The sequence below is a fragment of the Centruroides sculpturatus genome, unplaced genomic scaffold, assembly GCF_000671375.1.
Source record: "Centruroides sculpturatus isolate CEXI.00-Female unplaced genomic scaffold, Cexi_2.0 scaffold178, whole genome shotgun sequence".
Classification (NCBI taxonomy): Eukaryota; Metazoa; Arthropoda; class Arachnida; order Scorpiones; family Buthidae; genus Centruroides; species Centruroides sculpturatus.
Window position 1 is genome coordinate 99,266 of NW_019384433.1, and position 24,156 is coordinate 123,421.

General features: G+C 32.8%; 2 protein-coding genes across 3 annotated transcripts in view; one reads left to right on the forward strand and one right to left on the reverse strand.

The window, feature by feature from the left end:
- Positions 1–7,361, forward strand: part of LOC111619804 (ribosome biogenesis protein NOP53-like) — a 49,673-nt gene extending 42,312 nt beyond the window's left edge. Inside the window, exons 11-12 of one of the 2 annotated variants that reach the window (XM_023361623.1) lie at positions 7,117–7,193; positions 7,311–7,361. In XM_023361623.1, the coding sequence (XP_023217391.1) occupies positions 7,117–7,193; positions 7,311–7,353 (120 nt within the window). In that variant the 3' untranslated portion in view covers positions 7,354–7,361. Of the gene's footprint in view, positions 1–6,866; positions 7,096–7,116; positions 7,194–7,310 lie in introns of those variants that run through there. The other variant, XM_023361624.1, reaches the window with a different exon arrangement.
- Positions 7,362–10,520: 3,159 nt separating this feature from the next.
- The window catches only part of LOC111619793, a 56,240-nt gene continuing 42,604 nt past the window's right edge, over positions 10,521–24,156 (reverse strand). The window contains exons 12-14 of the mRNA XM_023361608.1: positions 22,526–22,688; positions 12,680–12,845; positions 10,521–10,707 (exon numbers count right to left, since the gene is read on the reverse strand). Coding sequence (XP_023217376.1) covers positions 10,536–10,707; positions 12,680–12,845; positions 22,526–22,688 — 501 coding nt within the window. The 3' untranslated portion in view covers positions 10,521–10,535. The remainder of the gene's footprint in view (positions 10,708–12,679; positions 12,846–22,525; positions 22,689–24,156) is intronic.

Genomic DNA, 24,156 nt, shown 5'->3' on the forward strand with positions numbered 1-24,156 from the left:
TTCCCCCTAGTCAGATCGCCCAAGTGTTGCGTTGCCATAACTTAACAAACAAACAAACTCTTTCCATAAGGAACAAGAAATTGATCTAAAGTTGATTGTCTTACTCTTTTAATCAAAATTTTTCTCAAATGTGATAGCGCATTGTCGTTTTCTATTGCCACTATGACTTTTTTCTTTCTTTGATGCCATATTGATTAAATATATAAATCACAAAACTGAAAAAAGAAGTATAGCACAAACACTCGGAAAAGCAATGCTTAACTTGCGCATGCCTAACATCAACTAAAATTTGACACAAAATACCGTTACGTTCGTTAACCGGGGTTCCACTGTAATGTAAAACTTCTACAATTGTAAGTACTAATATGTGCAGGCATTTTTTAATAATCTGTGAAATAATGAAAACATTTAGTAGCTATTTCTAATAAACATAATTTAAATAAGATTATATGATAAAGAATTAAACAAATTACAAATTAATTTAACATTTGAACAGTTTGAATTGTACAAATATTCTATTGATTTAGAACATTCTTCCCATTGTGTTTAATGTTTTTCTAATGTTCTTTTTCATTTAAGTTTGGTATTCCAACTAAAGAAGGCCTATAGAAATAGGTATAAAATGTTATTGCTGGAGTTATAAGGTGTATTGCTTCTTTTGTTTGGTTACTTCTACATTGGAATTGTTCCTTTGACAAAATAATTTTATTTCAGAAATTTTTTGTAGTGTAGAATATGACAAATGGATAAACTTCCTCTATAATTGTTATTGCTTTACACCCATTAGCAAATGCTAGTGCTAGAATGATACCAAAATTTTTTCCGACTTTGATTCCGATCCTACCGAAAATTCCAGATTTCAATACGATTCTCGATTCTGATTCTTTTGAATAGTTTCTAAAGTTTATCTTTGTTTAGAAGAATTAATGATTCTCCAATCTGATTTTCCAATCTGTCGAAAGAAAACCAAAAATTCCATTTTATATGAGGATATGAATGCTTTTATTGTATAGTACAAAACAAATTTGTAATATTATTTCAGATAAAGTTAATATTGCAACTAATTAATTCCCTTTTACTCAAAAAACTATCCCATCATATCAGTTAGTATTTTTAAAGGTGACAAGCCTATGACTGGAGAGAGGAGGAAGGTAAATGAGAAGATGCACTTCTTTTTTCATGCTTCTCACAATCAGCATACCTCAAATACAATGGAATTAAATCATTTATAACACTAAACGAGGTTCAACAAATGATGCAATGAGTGGAACAGGTATCATCACAAATTAACCAATTTTTGAATTCATTCACTCGAGCCAGTTTTCCCAAATGTACAACTGCATGAACTTTTTCAAGGAAAAAAGAATAAAACGAATGACTAGACTGATTCATTTTGAAAAAGCAATTTTTAAATCTCAAAACGGCAGTAAATTTAGCACAAATAATTATTACTTTCCTGGCTGTTATATATATCAGGGAAAGTATGGCAATCGGTCAAAAAATGTAAAAAATCTCGGGTGGTCATTTTTGAATTTGGGACCTTGAAATGTTGAGAAATGCAAAAATATTTGGGTGTTTTTTTACTATATGTATAGATGTTTGTGGAGGCATGATTTTGTTCACCCTCTTTGAAGTTTAACAACTCTTGTGCTTTTTGTTGAAAATTTCTGAAATTTGTGTATTAAGGGAATTGATGCTATAAAATTTTGGTGGTTAAAGATTGATAGGGTAGGGAGATAGAGGGAGTCTTGTGTCAAATCTCCAGTAGGGTCGGACTTAATGACGATTTTACTCATTAGCATTTACAATTTTGTATAAAACCCATCTCTACCCTCAAAAGTGAGATTTTTGCCATTTTAAAATTAAGTTTTTTTTAATAAAATAATTATATTTTCATCATAACAAATGTTGCCGGAAAATTAATCAACTTGTTGCTAGATTTTTTTACTTACAATCATGCAAATCGCATTTGTTATGATTCACACGAATCATTACAAAAGCACTTCTATGTAAACTGAACTAATCTATCTTGAATAACACCTTAAAGAAAACTTTCCTTTAAATAAATTTATCCTTTTCATAGGTCAGGTTTAACAAGTTTGAATCTTCTTGTTAAACCAGATTTGCTAGATTCCAATTACTCGCCCCATCACTAGCAAATACATTTGGTGAGGCCACTTTTTTGTCATTGAAGTGTGAGAAAAGGACAAAAATGTTTTCTAAAATAATGAATAAATGAAACATTGTTGCTATAATGAAAACTTGGCCTAAAACATAACGTAAAAATTAATTTTTAATACATATTAAAATAATGATTCTCGAATTTCATCTGCAGAATTGAGTTATGCATAAAAAGTGAACTTTTGATTATATTGTTATTCTGTTGTATATCGTTTGAGTTTAAACTTTATTCTTACTGATTTAATGGGAAAATAATATGTAGTTTAATAATAATTTCCTGTCATTTAGATTTGTCCTGTCACGAACAAAGCTAAAAAGACGGCCAACACCCTCATTAGTATTGCTAGGAATCATGGGCGTAGCTAGGGGGAGCCTGGGGGGGCACGGCCCCTCCCAGAGAACCTGGTGCCCCCCCCCCCAGGAAATCACAGCCGAAAAAGTGTTGAGTCGATTTGTAAAAACCTAAAGCTAAAATAAAACTTTTGAATATTAAAAAAGGGTGAACGGCTTGCTCGGTGCCCAATAATAAACAATAATTTGAAATAATTCAATTTTGTGTCAGGTTGGCCTCCACTAGGCCCCCCCCATAACAAAACTCTGGCTACGCCAATGCTAGGAATACATGGGGCCTTGACCCTAATGCTACTAAGCTTATTTACAGACGTGCAATTCAGCCAGCACTCCTCTATGCCGTACGGGTCTGGGGCCACGTGATCGCCAAAGTCCATAACTGTAAAAACCTGTAATCTGTTAAAAAATTCCTGCGTTGGTGAGCTTTTTTCTGAGGTGTACTTTTGTGTTTCTTTGGCTCTATTAAGTGCTTGTTACTGCTTAGATTTTGAGTCAGTTTTTCATTTGTTAGGCTTAACTAGCTCAGTTTCTGTTTTGGCTTTGCTAGACAGAAACAGTTAGGTTTGATTCTATTTAATCAATTTAAATTTACTCTCTCTTCAACTTCCACTCAATCACCTTCTTGTTTTTGGCTGGCTTTTGTAACTTTTCAGTTAGGTTTGTCTTAGTTTAGGTCTAAGTTATATAGTTAGGTGTTTAACTTCCCCTATAATTTTGGTTTATCTCAGTCAATTAGTTTCCATGTTTTTCTGGTTTTACTGAGTTGTTGTTCATTCTTTTCGATTGTAAGATAATAGTTAGGCCTTGCTAGCTATTATCATAGCTTTTTCGATGTTAGTTATTATTTTGGCATTTTTGTAGTTAGTTTTTCCCTTTGTAATTCGTTCTCTTAGAAGGTGTTTTGTTACCCTTATTAGTTTCGTCTTTGTAGGCCACCCCATTTTTGAGGTTTTTGGTTTTCAGCTCTCCCGTTCTTTTTCTTGGTTTAAGTTATTAGTTTTAAGGCAGTTTAAGGGTCTTTCTAGATGGTGTGTCCATCTAGTTCTGGAAACACTGGGGTCAGGAGCCCATGCTCGGACGTCTCGTCTGTTTGTAAAAAGCTTAGGGAACTTTAGACATTATTTTAGGAAACTGTCTAGAAAAATGCAGTTTTGCAGTTTGAAAACAGAACAGAACAAAAATTCATGAAGCTGAAAATGATCTTTTCTTGCTAGCAGATGAGACTATCCGAGCATCGGCTCATCGTCCCAACAACAATGATGCTGATATGTTGAATAGTTTAATTAGCGAAGCAGTTTTCAAATCCCTAGCTCAGTGTTCCGCAACCGGTGTGCCGCGGCACACTGATGTGCCATCACATGGTGAAAGGTGTGACGTGAACTTTTACATATTCTGTTAATTTCAAATTTTATTTATATATTTTCATCACAGTTGTTGTGTTTCTTATGTTATCTTTTGTATGTATTTCATTCTCTGCCGCAACACTAATGAAATAAGATGATGTTTGTTTATTCTTTATTATAAGCCACCCATTTTTATGTATTCTAATAAATTATATGTAAAGAAAATTTGCTCACAGGTGTTGGTATCTGTTTAATAACAATAATAATAGGTTAGTGGCATTATGTAATTCTATTAATAGTATCATATCATACGTTTTTGAGGGGAATAACATTTTGGTGTGCGTTGTTGAGTCATGGGTGTGCCGCAAGTAGAAAAAGGTTGCGGAACACTGCCCTAGCTGATGTCTGTCGTATTCAACAGGAGGTTTCCAAGAAGGTCAGCTCTCTCATTGATAGCAAAGTCAACAAAATATTGGACACTGCCTCCTCCTACGCTAGTGTTGCTGCAAAAGCTAACACAACAAACACAAAATTATCCAGAAAACATGCACAGTCCAGTGCTGGCACAAGCACGGTTCTTGTTTTTCCAAAAGAAAACATTAGACAAAATAAGACAAACACTCACTATGAACATAAAACCTAGTCAGTTAGGAATCCCAGTTAAAACACTGAGGAAAATTAGAAACAACAGAGTTTAGAAATCAGATACTTGGCAGCCAAACAACCTATGGTTATTCTGTTAAATGTCCCTGGCTACGCTGTCACCAGTGCCTTTATAGGGGAATTCCATATCCAGAACACTGCAATAAATACTTCACACATACTCCAGGAATTTCAAGATTCTTGCTGTGTTCTAACCAAAATAAACCCCAACACGACAGAAACTTCTAGATTACACATTGTCCTTCAGGTCACTCCTAGTATCAGGAACATGTTAATTCAATAGCAGTATGTTAGTGTGCAATGGGCAATAATAGCAATAGACAATTACATCCCTCCCATATGCTGTTAAAATGCTGTGGTTACAGCAATCTAGCTAGGAAATGAACAGAAAAACAGCTGTAGTTGTCCATGCAGTGACTACAGTGTTATGAGGTTTTCCGCATTCACAGTCAGGAACCATGCTGCGTTAATTGTGCAAAGGCCAATAACACACTACCAGAAGGGAGCAAACGTAAGACCGTGCATAACACATTCTCTCAACAGTGCTCCATAACCAAACTGCCAGTAGTGTCAGCTATGAATAATACACCCGTACACAAGATGAACATAGGCGGCTATAAAATCATACAGATTAATGCACAGAAATGCAAAGCTGCCTGCTCCCTCCTCATTCACACTTCCAATGTACACAATACTGGCATCATCACGATCCAAGAACCCTACACTTTAACAATATGATAGTCAGGTTTAACTGCTGGAAAGTCTATCCAGCGCAGGACCCTGGCTATCACATCGAGGCTGGTATTCTCAACAGGAACAAAAAACACGACTGCCTGCCTTGTCTCCCAACACACCACAGAACATCTTACCACCGTCTGTGTACAGACAATAACACTCACCTTTACACGTGTTCCGTCTACATTCTAGACACCACAAACATTGAGACAGCCATTGAAGACATTCATCACCTGCTGAACTCATACAAAGATAAACCTATCCTAATAGGAGGTGACTCCAACGCGAAGTCTGCAAGCTGGCTTAGTCCAAAAGATGAGCCTAGAGGTAATGTAGTTAACAAAACCATGGCCCAACACAACCACCCTTCGACCTACTCCTATACCACGGGGGAAAATTGTTTCCTAACATTAGGTCGATCCAGTCACATCACCACTGTAATACCATCGACACAGATTCTGCCAATGACCATAGGTATATCTTCACCAACTCAACACTACTAGTAATACTAACAATCATAGTTTTCACTATACTTGCACTAACTGTCAATTATTCTGTGACATGTTCCATAATATTTGGACTGGTTCCTTGGTGGACCACTGAGCTAGAAAACAAGAAAAGTAGTTAGAAGATTAAGGAGGCAATTTTGGAATGAACAGGGCCAGGGCATTAAAGTCACACTTAGAGACCAGTATAGGCACGAACACAATGCTTACAAAATCCTTATAAATAAAACAAGGACTAACACTTGGAAAGATTTCTGTATCAACACTTGCAGTTGCAACCCCTGGTGTCTGATTTGTACTACTAAGTTTGTAAGGAAAAATGCCAGCTCCAAACCTGCTACACTAACAACATTGACAATACTATAGTGCACATTCTCACTAGTCTTTAACCTTCAGATGACCACAGCAGGATGACAGTACCCAAGCAGTCAGAGTTCTACACTCACTCCATCTAATACAGACAATGACAACAACTTCACCTACATCGAAGTTTAGAATGCCATCTGTTCGCTCACCGATAACAACCACTTGACGGCATAACCACTAGGATGACGAAAAACACATTTGTTATTCTCTTTAATATCTGCTTGAACACTGGCTAATGTCAAATTGATTCCCAAACCTACCAGTGCTAACACTTACAAAAAAATACAGACTGATCTGCCTTCGCCCAACTCTGGGAAAAGTGTCACTTCATTTTGTTTTTTGCTGGGATAGTTTAATGAGAGGTGCTGTTCTTGAAGGGTACAATCTACTCTCGCATTCGTGTCCCTTAGTGGGGCTCTTGAGAGCACTCATTCTGGAGGCACGGATGGCAGTTAGCTTTTCCTTGCTTTGTTTGAACTGTTGGTATATAGTTGACTTTCAACTTTGTATTTTAATTCTCATTTTCTGTCTTCTTTTTCAATCTAAGTTAGATTAGGGACAGTTAGTTAACTTACTCACTAATTAAACGTTTAAAAATAAAAAAAATAGTGAGAAAAGCAAGACCTCAAAGTCTGTCTAGCTGTTAATACTAATATAAAACTGAACACTACTTAAGTAGATAAGTCTTCCTACTAACATCTACACTCATGTTTTCTTTTAGACCCTTTGGTGGACTAAAGACTGCATGCCAACATCAAACATAGACAGTAGAGATAGGTAGGATCCCTCTGAACCCTCTCCCCTGCTGGCTAAACACTTTGTGTCCGACTGATGTCTTCAATATTACAGAAGCATTATTTTCCTAATATTGGATTGTGACTTAATTTAAAAAAACTTGTCATTTATGATTAACTTGGCTATTTTGTTTACTGAGGATCAATTACTTAATGATTATTTTTATTAATACACAGGTAGTTGGAAATATTTTGGAAGATAGATATAAAAGTTTTCAAAGAAGAAATATTATTGAACCAAGAATAAGACAGAAGTGAGTATTTATGAAAATTCTGTTCAAAAGTTAAATTGCTCATTATCATAATTATTGAATAAATGCTTTTACCTTGTAATCCATTAAATATTTAATGCTATTTATTTTATTTTTCAGAGTGAAGAGGAAATATAAATTAAAAGTTTTTGAAAGAAAATAAATTCATTTGAAAAATTTACATGCTGTAAATATGAAAACTGAAATAAACTAAATTTTTTATTTTCATGCACAGGAGTATCAGAAAAATAAAAATCTGCAGTACTATTTACTTGCAGNTTATTTTACTTTAGAAGATATTATTTAAAATTCCTCTCTACAAACAACACTTTTAGATCTAAAAATAGGTCCATATTGTGATAGATTATAAAAATGTTTATATTTTAAGTGCATTATAATCATATTTACAATAAAGTCTAAATAATTTACAAAACATATCAAGCTTTTTTAATTTACCATACGTCGTATTATATCTGGAAATGTATAATTATACAATTATATTTTTTGATGTTTATTTTGTATCTTGGATTCTATTTTTACTTTTGTGGCTGTTATGTATACAGAACACCGTAAAATATGGGAATCGTGTCAAATTTGACCTTCCGAGGTTTTTGCAAATCTCAAAGTTTTGGGACCTCCTCAATTCAAAAAAGCCGAAACAAAAATTCCATGGATGTGTGTGTATTGACCTCTATTTTGCTTAATATCTCAGGATGAAGTAGAGATTAAGTAACAAAATTTGGCATGGTGGCTTTATATGTGGGTTATTATATAATAGACTACAAACAGTGAATTATCCATTAAAAATTTTAGCCTCGATTACTAATAATTCTAAGTCGAGATGCATATAATATTCCAATGTATATNGGATTGTGTAAACATCTGAATTGCCAACAAGTCTTGTCATTTTTTGGGTGCAATAAAATATTAGTGATAGTCATAATGTGTAAACCAGTCTTGACAGTTACAATGTAACAATTTTGAGGATAGAATTTCATATATTGAAGATATCCTTTCTGAATTATAAGACCCAAGAGTAAATTTTATAAAAAAGGACACATGTTTATACACACTTATTTAATATGTACAAAATGCATGCAAATAGAAAACAAACTTATGTAAGATTTTCTTGCATTCATTTATTACATATATAGAAAGTAGAGTAAAAAATAAATCGACCATTTAGTGTTTCCTAGGAACAGCTGTAATTGTGAACACTTGTACTGTACACACTTTGTGTTGAATAAGTACCGATGTGTTTCAGAAAACCTAGTAGAAACATGCTTTCAAATAATATTTTGACTTCTAATCTAAGTATCGTACTGTAGATATGTCATCAATGATCTAAATGATGCATCACAAGGAAGTGGTGACCAAATGATGAAGGGAAACACTCCCAATTACAATGAGCGTAAAACTGATCTCAAAAATCTCAGAACTCTGCCTAATATAAAGTTACACTAATTTATATTAAAAAAACCTGATTAACTTGACTGGAAACAAAGTAATTTTAGTAAAAATTTACAAAATAAAAAATAAAACCCTCAAAGCTAGTACGAATCTGATAAAATTTTATTGAGAAGATATTCCAAACACCGTACTTAATTCAAGTAGTAACTACTTAATAATTGAGTATCAAGAAAGAGAATTCATTATTATATGCTCCATATTCATTACCTTGGAATGCGTAATCCAAGTGCAAAGGTATCAATAACTACCCATTTTTCATAAATGTTGTGTTTGCATGCCATTAATTTCAGTGAGAAGACAAGTATAATTTTAATCTTAGTACTCTGTAATTTAATAATAGATGTATTCAACAAACTTATTTATTACAGTAAAAAAGCTTGATATAATGGACCACCAAGGGAGTAAAGAAATTGGTCTGTTATAATAAAAGTCCATTTTATCATGATTACTCATTATTATAGACTCATCTGTGATATTAAAAAGTTCCATTATTATGCAGTAGAATCATATTAGGATGGATCTAGATAACAGACCAGAGAAAACATCTACAGTTCACGAATGTTTTCTCCAGGTCTGGATACCAAATCAATGTATTTTTACCTGGTTTCAGCAGATATGTTACCTCAAATATAAGGGAATCTCCTTATATTCAAGGTAATACTGTATGTAGTAATATCAAGTTATCCATTGCTGGTATATGAATATTGTGGATAAATGTCAATTGAGTAGTAGATAAAATTTGTATACAAGCCAGATTTTTATTAAATTTTAATAATAATCCATGGCTTTATATAACAAATCCAAGACTTGTTGCTCATAGAGAAAACAAAACCAAAACTGAACAAAACTAGTTGATCAGAAAATGAAACAAAAAAATCCAGCAACATATCACTTAATTGTCCTGGCAACATTTAAAACTGCGTGTGCGGTTCCATCGGGATATTTTTAATAAAATACAGTATCATAACATGCGGTTCCATGTTATGATATTTTATTAAAAACTTTTTATATTTTTAATTATTATAAAATGGCAAAAAGCTTAATTTTGAGGATAGAGACGGGTGGTTTATAGAAAATTTTAATGACAATTTTACTCATTATTAGCATTTAAGTCCAACTCTACTCAGATATGACACATGACCCCTTTATCAATCCATCCTGTTGACCTTTAACTATCAAAGTTTAATAGCATCAATCCCCCTAATACACAAACCTCCCTGCAAAATTTCAGAAATTTGCAACAAAGCACAGGAGTTATTAAGCTTCAAACAAGGTGAACAAAATTGTGCCCCCCACACTAGCATCCATATATACAGAAAAACCCCAAAATTTGTTTCCATTCTTGACATTTCAAGGTCCCCTAAGTTCAAAATGTAAAAATCTTGAGGGGTCATTTTTTGACCGATTGCCATACTTTCAAACCTGTTTTATATAACAGAGCTGGGAAAGCAACTAGATGCAATGCAAAAATCTTTGCCAAAAAGTGTTAAAAAATGAATTTTATATTATTTTTGTATTTATTTTTTGCAAAAAAGTAAATAAAATGACAACTATGACAAAATAAATAAAATTATGATTGTGATGAAATAAAACAGTGACTGAAAAGTCTGTAATAACAAGAACAGTGGTCTGAGGGGCCTGAAAAATAGTACATAGTAGCGGGAGTCCATTATGCAAATGTGGTTTTATATAATTTCCTATACTTTTAGCCAGATCGACACCAGCCATCTGTAATAATGCGCGGTCTTAAATTGGGGTTCATAATGTCAAGCTTTTACTGTAATAAGATAAATAACTGTATATTACGTATTCACATATTCAAAGTAATTAAATACTTGAAAAGTAAAATACAATATGTTCTAAATAGTCATAATTTTAAAAATTAATTATAATATTAAATTTAATTTTACTTACTGATAATGGTAAATATTTTCTTTTCTGGCATAACTGCATTAAAGCCATAACCAATAATATAGGTGAAACAAGGAAAAAAATAACATTTAAGAAGCATACTGTCCAATTAGGAAGAGTTCTTGCTTTTTCTTTCCTGTTATTTAATAATCTCATATAATAGTTGAATTTAATAAGAAAATGCAAAAATAAAATACCATTTTAATGTATTTTATGTTAAGACATAAAATTCCATTCATTTCAAAATGTGTGAAAAATATCATTTAGCAATGAAAGATTCTTTTGAGAAATTTCTTCAAGATCAAATATATTTTGAGCAACACAGTCAACGTGTGAAACTATTTGGAGACTACTATTTATTGGAATGAAGCTTAAGTCATTAATGAATCAATCATTAGATAGACTGGTCACTGCGCAGTATTTACTCTCACTAAATACAGTAAAATCTGTCTAAATGGAAAAAGTTCTTCAGAATGGAGTGATTTTCTATGTTTATTTATTATAAAATGATAAGCTGGTAAATTGTCAATGTGTAAATGAAAGAGCTTTGGGCATGAAGAATATAACTAACCTAGATAAAGCAGAAAATTAAGTTTCCAGTTGTAGACAAATAAGCCCCTGGATGAGATTACTCTTAGAAAAAACTGCCTCCAGATATAACAGTTGTTGCAAAGCATGAGAAACTATTCTGAAAGCAATTTTGAACTTTGTCAGAAATATTTTTTTGTTTTCTGATGATTTATATCCCAAGTTGCAATTTGGAATGTGATGGGTCATTGATGTAAAGTTAGAGTTACCATAACAGATGAAGGCAAAATACAAACAGATTAGTATTAAAAATATTCAGACAGCAAGGAAAAATAACAGGAATTCATTCATATTTTTCAATGTAGTAAATGTAGGTATATAATATAAAGTTTCAATTTACACTTTCCTTTGGGGCACAGCATTTTAAATAAAAGAAAACTATATTGAATGTGCTCATGCTCTCTAAGCAACAGAGCCATTACATTCACTTATACAATGTTGCTACCTAGCCAATATATACAATAATAATCATAAAAACTTTAACACCTTTTGTCAGATTAAAATCTAAGTGGTTATGATTTAACTATTAACTGTGCGATTAGTTGAAAAGTATGGACATTTTGTTTAATTTTTCTAAGTACGGTATGGACACTGACAGAGCCTTTAAAGTATGGACTGTCTGTACTAATATGAACATATGGTAACTAATAAAATAGAAGTACTAAAGTTATGTAGTGTGTCATATAAGTGGGATTTAGTTACTACTAAACTTTGTTAACCTAAAATAAAATATGAAATAAAACTTATACACTTTCAATCTTAACAAGTCGTAATCTAATACAATTTAAACATTTTCGACTTACTTTTGCCAATTATAGAAAAATTTCTTAACAAAGTAAAATTCCAAGTTTTCTTCAAGCAATTTGAATATTCTATTGTAGAAGAAGCACACAAACAAATGATGCACATGAGAACCAAGAAGATTGGAACAACAATGCCTTCTATTGAAATCAGATCTTCCTAACCACTTAAAGCTAGGGAGTGCAGTAACAGTTTATCTAATGACCCTGCCTAGATTATCCAAAGACTCCTGTGTGTAATTTGTAGCATATTTTGCTTTGGTCTGGAGATCTGTTTATCCAATTGGAAGAGGTTGGAGAGAGTTAAAATATGTTGGAGGTAAAGCATCATTATAAGGTTATCAGATGGATATAAGGATAATAGGTAAGAATATGATACTAACAAGGAACTGTATAGTCTTCCAAGCCTGAGGAATCAGAAGAGAAATTACAGTAAAATAAAATATATTTGGTCTCACTTGGCAATAGCAGAAATTGATACATTATATCAAAATTATGTTGGATTGGTAAAGTAAATAACAGAAGAAAGTAGATCAATCAAGTCTTGATACTTATCTTGTGGAAATGGATAGAAAGGTAGAGAATATTGTAATGGTGAGATATACAAATTATTGGAAAGCCCGAAACCAAGAGTGAACAGATAGATAGCAGGAAAGAGTTGAACAGACAATTTCAGTTACATAAACAGATTATTTTAGAAAATATAATTTAAACCCTTACGTTTTTGGATTAATTGGATATCCTTTTTCGTCATATATAACAGGCTCTTTCCTAAGTTCGGGTTCATAGTAATGAGCTAGATGTTTCCTTCTAAACAATATTGGAGAAAGTCCAAATTCTTCAAATGATTTATGATAACAGAGGCCCAAAAGAGCCTTAATACCACCTATTGAATAATACAATAACTATTAATAAACATTTATAGTATAATTATAATTATTATAAATTTTAGTGTAAGTAAAGCTATTTTGTGTGATATATTAAAATATATCACAAAAAATATGTAATATAATAATATTTAGTATTTCATTTTATTATTTTATCAGAGAATTTCCTTCCATTTATATAATAATAAATTAATTAACCCTTGGATGCATAAGAGCAATTTTGACTATTAATTAATGCATAATTGTGATAATTTTGATCCACATAGTAGTAGTAAAGTTTTGGTAAATTCTAATTTTATGTTGCACATTTTTTGCATACAATTACATAACCCTTCTGTATAAACAAAACAATTGCATTTCAAGCATACAATTGAACATTTTCAGCCTTTTTATGCTGAGGCAGATGGTGCATCTTTTTCTTTTTTGATGTGTCCTTTGACCGTACAGGTGCAGATTGGAAGTTTGTTACTACTCTTACTCCAAACAGTTTCTTAACTGAGCTGATTTTCTTTGTCAATCCTGCATCTAACTAGCATCATACATAATTACTGAAGCCATGCACTGAGAAATAAATTGATATGTTCTTTAATGGCTTGAAACATGGAGGAGTATCTGGTTTGTTTTGCCTCACTGATTCAATAATCATATGCTTCTATTCCTTTAAATGTTTAGTAATGGCAACGCTTGAAAAGAAATTATCATATGTGGTGTTTTGACCATTTTTCAAAATTGAAGAAATTAATTTACATACAACACTGAAACCAAGATTTTTATCATAGATGCATTAGCAAGTTTTCATACATAAATAAGTCAGTCACGTGTGAAACCACATCCATAAAGATGTGGTTGCTCTTGATAGGCTAGCCACTTGCAGCATGGGAATTACTGGATCTGCTTGTTTTATTTTTATTATTATATTTATTGTGAAGCAAAAGTAATGGTATAAAAATTAAAAGCAATTTTCTACATTCTACCTGGGAGAAAAAATTATGAAGACAAAATAAAAGTATTAGGTTCTGATGCTGAGTTGATGAAGATAAATTTTTCTGTGTATGCAAGTTTTATAAACTGAAACTGAAACTTTGGACCCTAAAAAATCAAAACCATAAGTAAAGTGAAAACAAAAGAAAAAGTATACTAGAAATATGTATTTCTGAGTAACCAAAATAATCCATGTCATGTACTGAAAGGTATTTTACAAAACCAGTGATAATTTTTAAGTTTATTATATATTTTTTTCTGATATTGTTTATTTTTGTTATTGAGTACATTTGTGAGCAATGTACAAAAGCACAAAAACCTCAACTAAAAAATAAAATACATATACAAGGAAAATTGTCACCTAGTCAATTTGACTCAAGTTATGCATCCAAGGGTTAAAAGTCAAAAGAATATATGCTGATTCTTACATACAACAAGACTTTATATGTCAAATGAAATAGTAAAATCAATTAAATATATATGGTAGCTTGATTATTTTGGACAATCTGAAGTTTCAGATAGTTTAAAAAAATACCAGAATGTATTGTATTGTATATACCCATAGGGTATGTAATATGCTAACTATACTAACACCAAAATTCTCCAAGTAACTAGAAATCATTACGTAATCATTTCAACTATAGTGATACAAAACTAGGTTGTATATATAATACTACATTAGTTTTTAAGTAAATTAATTTACCTTCAAATACAGTAACTGCATTACAGTATTCATTGTTCACAAAACTTTAAATTCACAATGTTTGATGTACCAAAATTAAAATAAACGACTTTCTGGATTATCTGAAAGGCCCCCAGTCCCACAGAGTTTAAATAATCAAGATTCCACCATATTCACTCCAAATTGAAAGAATTTTTCTTTGAAAGAGAGTTTTTAGATCTGAGTATGGTTTAATTTTAATATTAATATTAATTACTGTATAATATTACATGTTTTAGTATCAGTGGAAATGTTTAGGGTTTAAAACTTTAGAACTATCAAATATAATAATTTAGGATTGCTAATGTCATTCTGTCAACCTTTATTCTATAATTTAACTTTTCATCATTTCTATATACAGTACACCATTTCATAAAATAACACTGTATCAATTTTTTTAGAGAAAAATTCATTAGTTTTGATGTTTCGGCTCATTAAATAGCTCATTTTGAATATATCAGGAGTTAATCATTTTCATGAAATGATTCCATCCTCTAATATCAATTATAAATCTATCTTTGCACTTATAAATTATTTCAAATAAATTCAAAAATTCGAACAAGTTCAGAAAATTGTTGAGGATTTTTCATTAAATTTTACTGGAGTATATGTAAAATTTGGGCGTTGGATTGTCAACCCGTCCCTGTAAAAGCTACCAGTGCTATAGAAACAGCAAGAATAAACAGAAATTTTGATTGCATGAGGGGCAGTTCAGCTCCAGGTAATATAATGGCATTGGAGGAAACCGGCAACGGTGTCTGATGTCAAAAATATTATGAAAACTGGAATGTGCATATGCTATATCAGAGTGGAAGACTCACTCAGCTATTATGGACATTTGGTGAAAATCGGTTGGACATCCTTGGTGTCAGTGAGATTAGATGGATGACAAACGGCCAAGTCAGTAGTAACAGCAAGACCATATTGTACATGGGCCATGAAGAGTGGCACGAGCTTGGAGTAGGTGTTATTCTGAATAAACAAGCAAAGAAAGTATTCCTTTCAGCAATTGGATTTTTACAGCTTGCTTCACCCACAGACACACCAATGCGACTGTGCAGGTTTATGCATCAACCAACAATACAGAGGATACAATAAAAGATGAATTTTATGAGCAGCTCCAAGATGTCTTTGATGGTATCCCAAATCATGACCTAATGGTCCTGATTGGGGATTTCAATGCCCAACTGAGCAGTGGTCATCGAGGACTCGAGAATGTGATTGGTGGGTGTTCATGCATCCTCTGCTCATATGAGCAACAATGGAGAAAGGCTAACATTGTTTTGTGAACACAATGGGCTGTGTGTTGGGAACATGTATTTCCAACATTGGGTTATCCATAAAAAGACCTGGTGGTCACCAGATGGGTGCACTTTTAATGAGATAGATTTTATTTGTATTAGTAAAAAGTGAAATTTATCACTGTGTGATGTAAGGGTTTATAGAAGTGCAGATATTGGATCTGACCATTTCCTAATTAGGGTGGATATTAAGCTGAAACTTCATAATCAAAGGCAATTCATGCTAAAAGATCATTTGCGATAGAAAAATTAAATGATCCAACCATCGCCAAAACATTTACTCTGGAGTTGCACAGTCGCTTTGTCCTTCTTGGAGAGATGACAGATATAGAAGATCTTTGGGGGAACCTCAGAGATATTACCATGGAGTGCACTCAAAACATCATTGGAAGATGTCAAGGAAGACAAAAAGATAAGTGAATCCAAGATCACACATGGGCTTTGATTAATGAGAGGAAAACCGCAAAACTTAAAAAGGGACCAGGCTAAAACAATGGCTGAGATGGAGGAAGGAAACCAAAGATTCACCAAGTTGGATAGATGTGTAAAGAAAAATTGTCAGAAAGACAGGAAGGAATGGTTAGAATGAAAGGGTGCTGAAGCACAGGAGGCTTCCGACCAGAATGACTTCAAGACCCTGTATCACATAGTCAACGAATTGACTGAGACAAGGAGTAATTCCAGTATTCCAATAAAAGACAAAAATGGGAAGCTTTTGATTGCTCAAGACGAACAGAACAAGAGATGAATGGAACACTTTCGGAAAATGTTTAATCAAGCGGAACCAAACACCACATACGATTTTGATATTGAGGATACACAGAATGAGCTTCAGATGGACACTGGCGATATTACCCTTTAAGAAGTGGAGCTTGCAATTAAAAGTCTAAAGAATAATAAGGCGGCCAGTCTGGATGAAATTATGGCTGAGATTTTGAAGCATGGAGGGTAACCCATGTTGGAGAAGTTAATGTTATTGTATAACATGTGCTGGCAGTGTGGAGAAGTCCCAGAGTATTGGAGAAGGAGTGCTATAGTCAGAATTCCTAAGAGGAGAGATATCTCCAAATGTACCAACTGGTGAGGTATCATTCTTCTTTCTGTGTCTGGAAAAGCATTTTGTATGGTCCTCCTTCAATGCCTGTGGATTGCACTCAATCAGTGCTTGCAGGAGAAGCAAGCTGCATTTTGCTGTGGAAGATCGTGCAGCATGCAGATCTTCTCTCTTCAAAATATCATCAAACAATGCATTGAGTATAGACATCCATTGGTCATCAATTTTATTAATTTCAAGAAGGCTTTTGATAGTGTTCACTGCGAGTCCCTCTGGCGGATCCTGTGATTATATGGTGTACTGACAAACATTGCCACCATTTTCAAGGCCTTATACCTGCATTCAAGTTGTTGCATCAAGACTGAAGGTGGTCATATGGACTTCTTTAAAATTATGACAGGAGCAGGATTGTGTCCTGTCCCCTTTTCCCTTGATTACGTCATGTGATGGGCAGAAGAGACTGGTGCAAGTATTGGGGCTGGCATCTACTGATCTGACCTGGATTATCTTGGAGATTTGGTTTTTGCTGACAATATTGCCCTATTAGAGGAAATTGGAACAATGCTACAACATACCACAACCACATTGGGTCAGGAGGCACACAAAATTGACCTCAGGATAAACACCATGAAGTCGAAAATTATGCAGGAAAGTAACGCCACATAAATGCAGGGAATAATTGTTGGAGTACAACAATTGGAGGAAGTGGAGAGTTTTTACCTATTTGGGTAGTGTTATTTCCCAAAACAGCAACACAGAAGTGGACGTGAAGTATCACATCGGAAAGGCGGCAACAATTTTCCGGTGGATAAACAAGATCTGGTCGTGAGGACCAGATCTTGTTTATCCATTCATCCCATTAAGAACTAAATTCTGCCTGTTCACCTCCATCATGATTCCAATAACTGTTTACGCTAGTGAGTCCTGGAAGACATCAGAAAACATCAATAGAAGGCTTGATGCCTTCCAACAGAGATGTTTATGATGAATCTTAAAGATCCGATATTTAGATCATATAACCAATGAAGAGGTTCTTCAAAGGAGTGGGATGTGCAAACTTCACAATATTGTTGCCCAAGAGTTTGATTAGCCAGCCATATTTTTTTGTATGGAGAACAGTAGGATCCCTAAGACAGCCATAAAATGGGTTCCTCCTGGTGTCAAATTACATGAGGACACCCTAGGAATACTTGGCATAGAACTTTTCTCTGAAATCTGAAGATGCTCAATATGACGTGGAAGCTGAACTTCTCGCCCATGATCGAAATCAATGGAAGATAATTGCTGCCGAGTATGCTACTTAGCATTCATTGGAGGAACTACTTACTAAATTACATATTTAAAATTTAATAATCTTGTCATATTTTATGACTAACAAAATCATCACTTTTATAATATCAGGTTATTTTATTTAATTTTATCAACTATTAGAACATTTTATATAAACTAAAATGCTTAAATTATAGTTATTAAATTATATTTTGATTATAACTACCAAAAATAAACATGCAAACTAATGCAGCTAAAAGTATTGATGATTTCCNGTGAAGAGGAAATATAAATTAAAAGTTTTTGAAAGAAAATAAATTCATTTGAAAAATTTACATGCTGTAAATATGAAAACTGAAATAAACTAAATTTTTTATTTTCATGCACAGGAGTATCAGAAAAATAAAAATCTGCAGTACTATTTACTTGCAGATGATCAGTCTAGTAATATTATTACCTAAAATTACCTAATTGAAGAATTTTTATTTTGCTTCAGGCCATGATTGTAACTGAGATTAAGTAATTCCTATATGCAATATTATGCTTGCATTTTAATAATTATCAGATTTATTTTTCAAGATACTTCTGTTAATCTTTAATCGATATATTATTCAGTTTTTTGCCTGTAAAACATTGTTTTTTTCTCAAACCTTCATCTAGTTTCTAATCATTTAACTTTAAAATATCAAAAATAAATTATAATTTATAAATATTCTAATTATAACAAATATAACATCCTGGAGATTATTAAAGTCTACCTTTCTAAATAGTATATAATAACATGAAATTTTTCCGTTTGTGTCAACAGATATCTAAAATATGAAAGCTAATGTATATCAAATAGAAAATACCCAAAATATTATATATTTATTTCAAACTTACTATTTTCTTCTTGGATTACTTATCAGATGTTGATTGTTCTTTCTAAAAGGAAAGAATATGTAATATAGTTGAATTTTTGTCTTAAAAGCTAATCTATGTGATCTGAAATAAAGAATTCATTATGCATAATACAATATCTACATACAAACCTAAAGAATTTCTTAAAATCAAGCACATATTGAAAAAGTTATTTTCAAATTAACAAGCAATTATTTGTTGTGACATTGTCACAATGCCAGGCTGCAATTTTAAATTCAATCATATTTTAAATATGTACTCTCCACCCCAAATTAGTAGTGGCTTGCCCCAGTACATTGTACTTTTCCTTTAACAACAGACTCGTGTTGGTCATTAACACCTTTCGGGGGAAAATATTTGAATCGAAATAACACGACTTCCGGTTTGCATTGGAAGTTCATATATAGTTAATTGGGGCTCCTTGCACCTATTCTTTCCACATCTGGTCTTGTCTTTCATTGACCTAACGACATTTTTGAGATTAAGGAAAGACAGACAGGCAACAGTGGGAATTTATAATTATTGGGCTGCAGTTTGAAAAAATTGTTGACCTATAGTTTTAAGGAACTAGTAATATAAACATTTTACAAAAAAAATTGAATTGTTAGTTTTAATAAATATATCTTGCATTCTAACTTATATACTTTAACCAGATTAAGAAAGAATCTAATTTAAATATTCGATACATGTTCAAATATAGCATTTTTAAAAAATAAACTGGATAAAATCAATATGTATCATAATAATAAACACACATATATCAGAAGCTTGTATTTCAGGATAGCAACTATTGTGGAAGAACCAAAAATTTTACATCACAGCAAAATGTTTTAAACTAAATGACATTAATATAGTATGGTTGCTGTTTATTCAATATCTATGTATAACATCCTTTTAATCGAAAAAATTTTTNGGAACATGTATTTCCAACATTGGGTTATCCATAAAAAGACCTGGTGGTCACCAGATGGGTGCACTTTTAATGAGATAGATTTTATTTGTATTAGTAAAAAGTGAAATTTATCACTGTGTGATGTAAGGGTTTATAGAAGTGCAGATATTGGATCTGACCATTTCCTAATTAGGGTGGATATTAAGCTGAAACTTCATAATCAAAGGCAATTCATGCTAAAAGATCATTTGCGATAGAAAAATTAAATGATCCAACCATCGCCAAAACATTTACTCTGGAGTTGCACAGTCGCTTTGTCCTTCTTGGAGAGATGACAGATATAGAAGATCTTTGGGGGAACCTCAGAGATATTACCATGGAGTGCACTCAAAACATCATTGGAAGATGTCAAGGAAGACAAAAAGATAAGTGAATCCAAGATCACACATGGGCTTTGATTAATGAGAGGAAAACCGCAAAACTTAAAAAGGGACCAGGCTAAAACAATGGCTGAGATGGAGGAAGGAAACCAAAGATTCACCAAGTTGGATAGATGTGTAAAGAAAAATTGTCAGAAAGACAGGAAGGAATGGTTAGAATGAAAGGGTGCTGAAGCACAGGAGGCTTCCGACCAGAATGACTTCAAGACCCTGTATCACATAGTCAACGAATTGACTGAGACAAGGAGTAATTCCAGTATTCCAATAAAAGACAAAAATGGGAAGCTTTTGATTGCTCAAGACGAACAGAACAAGAGATGAATGGAACACTTTCGGAAAATGTTTAATCAAGCGGAACCAAACACCACATACGATTTTGATATTGAGGATACACAGAATGAGCTTCAGATGGACACTGGCGATATTACCCTTTAAGAAGTGGAGCTTGCAATTAAAAGTCTAAAGAATAATAAGGCGGCCAGTCTGGATGAAATTATGGCTGAGATTTTGAAGCATGGAGGGTAACCCATGTTGGAGAAGTTAATGTTATTGTATAACATGTGCTGGCAGTGTGGAGAAGTCCCAGAGTATTGGAGAAGGAGTGCTATAGTCAGAATTCCTAAGAGGAGAGATATCTCCAAATGTACCAACTGGTGAGGTATCATTCTTCTTTCTGTGTCTGGAAAAGCATTTTGTATGGTCCTCCTTCAATGCCTGTGGATTGCACTCAATCAGTGCTTGCAGGAGAAGCAAGCTGCATTTTGCTGTGGAAGATCGTGCAGCATGCAGATCTTCTCTCTTCAAAATATCATCAAACAATGCATTGAGTATAGACATCCATTGGTCATCAATTTTATTAATTTCAAGAAGGCTTTTGATAGTGTTCACTGCGAGTCCCTCTGGCGGATCCTGTGATTATATGGTGTACTGACAAACATTGCCACCATTTTCAAGGCCTTATACCTGCATTCAAGTTGTTGCATCAAGACTGAAGGTGGTCATATGGACTTCTTTAAAATTATGACAGGAGCAGGATTGTGTCCTGTCCCCTTTTCCCTTGATTACGTCATGTGATGGGCAGAAGAGACTGGTGCAAGTATTGGGGCTGGCATCTACTGATCTGACCTGGATTATCTTGGAGATTTGGTTTTTGCTGACAATATTGCCCTATTAGAGGAAATTGGAACAATGCTACAACATACCACAACCACATTGGGTCAGGAGGCACACAAAATTGACCTCAGGATAAACACCATGAAGTCGAAAATTATGCAGGAAAGTAACGCCACATAAATGCAGGGAATAATTGTTGGAGTACAACAATTGGAGGAAGTGGAGAGTTTTTACCTATTTGGGTAGTGTTATTTCCCAAAACAGCAACACAGAAGTGGACGTGAAGTATCACATCAGAAAGGCGGCAACAATTTTCCGGTGGATAAACAAGATCTGGTCGTGAGGACCAGATCTTGTTTATCCATTCATCCCATTAAGAACTAAATTCTGCCTGTTCACCTCCATCATGATTCCAATAACTGTTTACGCTAGTGAGTCCTGGAAGACATCAGAAAACATCAATAGAAGGCTTGATGCCTTCCAACAGAGATGTTTATGATGAATCTTAAAGATCCGATATTTAGATCATATAACCAATGAAGAGGTTCTTCAAAGGAGTGGGATGTGCAAACTTCACAATATTGTTGCCCAAGAGTTTGATTAGCCAGCCATATTTTTTTGTATGGAGAACAGTAGGATCCCTAAGACAGCCATAAAATGGGTTCCTCCTGGTGTCAAATTACATGAGGACACCCTAGGAATACTTGGCATAGAACTTTTCTCTGAAATCTGAAGATGCTCAATATGACGTGGAAGCTGAACTTCTCGCCCATGATCGAAATCAATGGAAGATAATTGCTGCCGAGTATGCTATTAGCATTCATTGGAGGAACTACTTACTAAATTACATATTTAAAATTTAATAATCTTGTCATATTTTATGACTAACAAAATCATCACTTTTATAATATCAGGTTATTTTATTTAATTTTATCAACTATTAGAACATTTTATATAAACTAAAATGCTTAAATTATAGTTATTAAATTATATTTTGATTATAACTACCAAAAATAAACATGCAAACTAATGCAGCTAAAAGTATTGATGATTTCCAAAGTTTAACTCTTTTTGTTTTAGCTTCTAATGGAATAGATCCTCTAAATCCAGCAAGATGAAATGCTGAAATATCCATAGCATGGCATGTTAAATCTGCATAATTTCCTGAGCACTATAAAAAATTTGAAAACATTTGTTACTTTCATTTTAATAAGTTTAATATTTTAAAATTATATATCCATATAATATTTTGTAAGCATTTCTGTACATGAAAAAATTTAATAGTTTTTATATGTAAAAAGTCTGATAAAAGTTAATATATTGAATACATACAGTGGAACCCTGGTTAATGAACATCCTGGTTAATGACCAAATCGGTTAACAAACTTTTATTTTGCAAAAATTTTGTCTCGGATAACGAATGTAACGGTATTTTGTGTCAAATTTTAGTTGGTGTTAGGCATGCGCGAGTTAAGCATTGCTTTTCTGAGTGTTTGTGCTATACTTCTTTTTTCAGTTTTGTGATTTATATATTTAATCAATATGGCATCAAAGAAAGAAAAAAGTCATAGTGGCAATAGAAAATGACAATGCGCTATCGCATTNATTAACTATCTTTACTGCAAAACGTGAAGGGACTAAGCCAGTATTAGTTAACTGAACTGTTACTTCTGAGTTGGTATTGGAAGTAATTGTAAAAATTGATGTTAACTGTGCATGTTTCCTAAGAAAAAAATTATAAATGTTAAAAATTAATCAGGAAAATTGAGAAATTAATTGATTGCTTTGAAAAACCAAATGATATTATATCATAATATAGTGATGCTAAATAGTTTTCCATTAGTGCATTTGATAAAATTTCCAAGATATATTAAGTATAAGAATTTAGTTTAACAAAAAATTTTTAATGAAAAAATTTGTTGAAATAAGTTTCTATGTAAAATTAATAGAAGCTTTTAGAAGATATATACAGTCAAACCTGATCATTACATTATCAGTTTAAGCAAAGTCCATGTTAATGCAAAGTAGATTTGAAATCACATCGATGAGGATAGGCATTTAAATGCTAACAAGTTTGGTTCATACAGAATATCAGTTAATGTGTAACATGAATCATGTCTCAATTCCACAAATTCAATAACAATTATATTAGTAGTTTAAAATTTTCAAATGAAGCTGGTTATTTTTTATGTAGAATTTGGTTTAGAAGAAAAATTGTAAAAAATATTAAAATTTCTTCTTAGAGTTAAAATACTCAGACACTATAACTGTTAAAAATTCACAAGTAAATAAATTTATTTGTATCATATATCTACGAAATTGTCTTTTCTTGACTGTTCTTTGGATTCAGGTGGTCTCAAAACATGGAGATTTGCAAAAACCTCAGAATGTCAAATTTGACAAGATTCCAATACTTTTCCTTGTTATGTATGTGTAACAGCTGTGAAAGTAAAATTATTGCATTTCAATATACATACCCAGTCCGTAGCACAATAATAGAGTCAGCATTTATTTCAATATATACAGTACTGATATGATAACCTTGATGTTTTAAAGCAAGCCAATGTTCTCCTGATGTTTTATTAAATAGTATTGGATATTTGCTTGGTTTTCCATAAAACTGTAACATATAAGAGCCT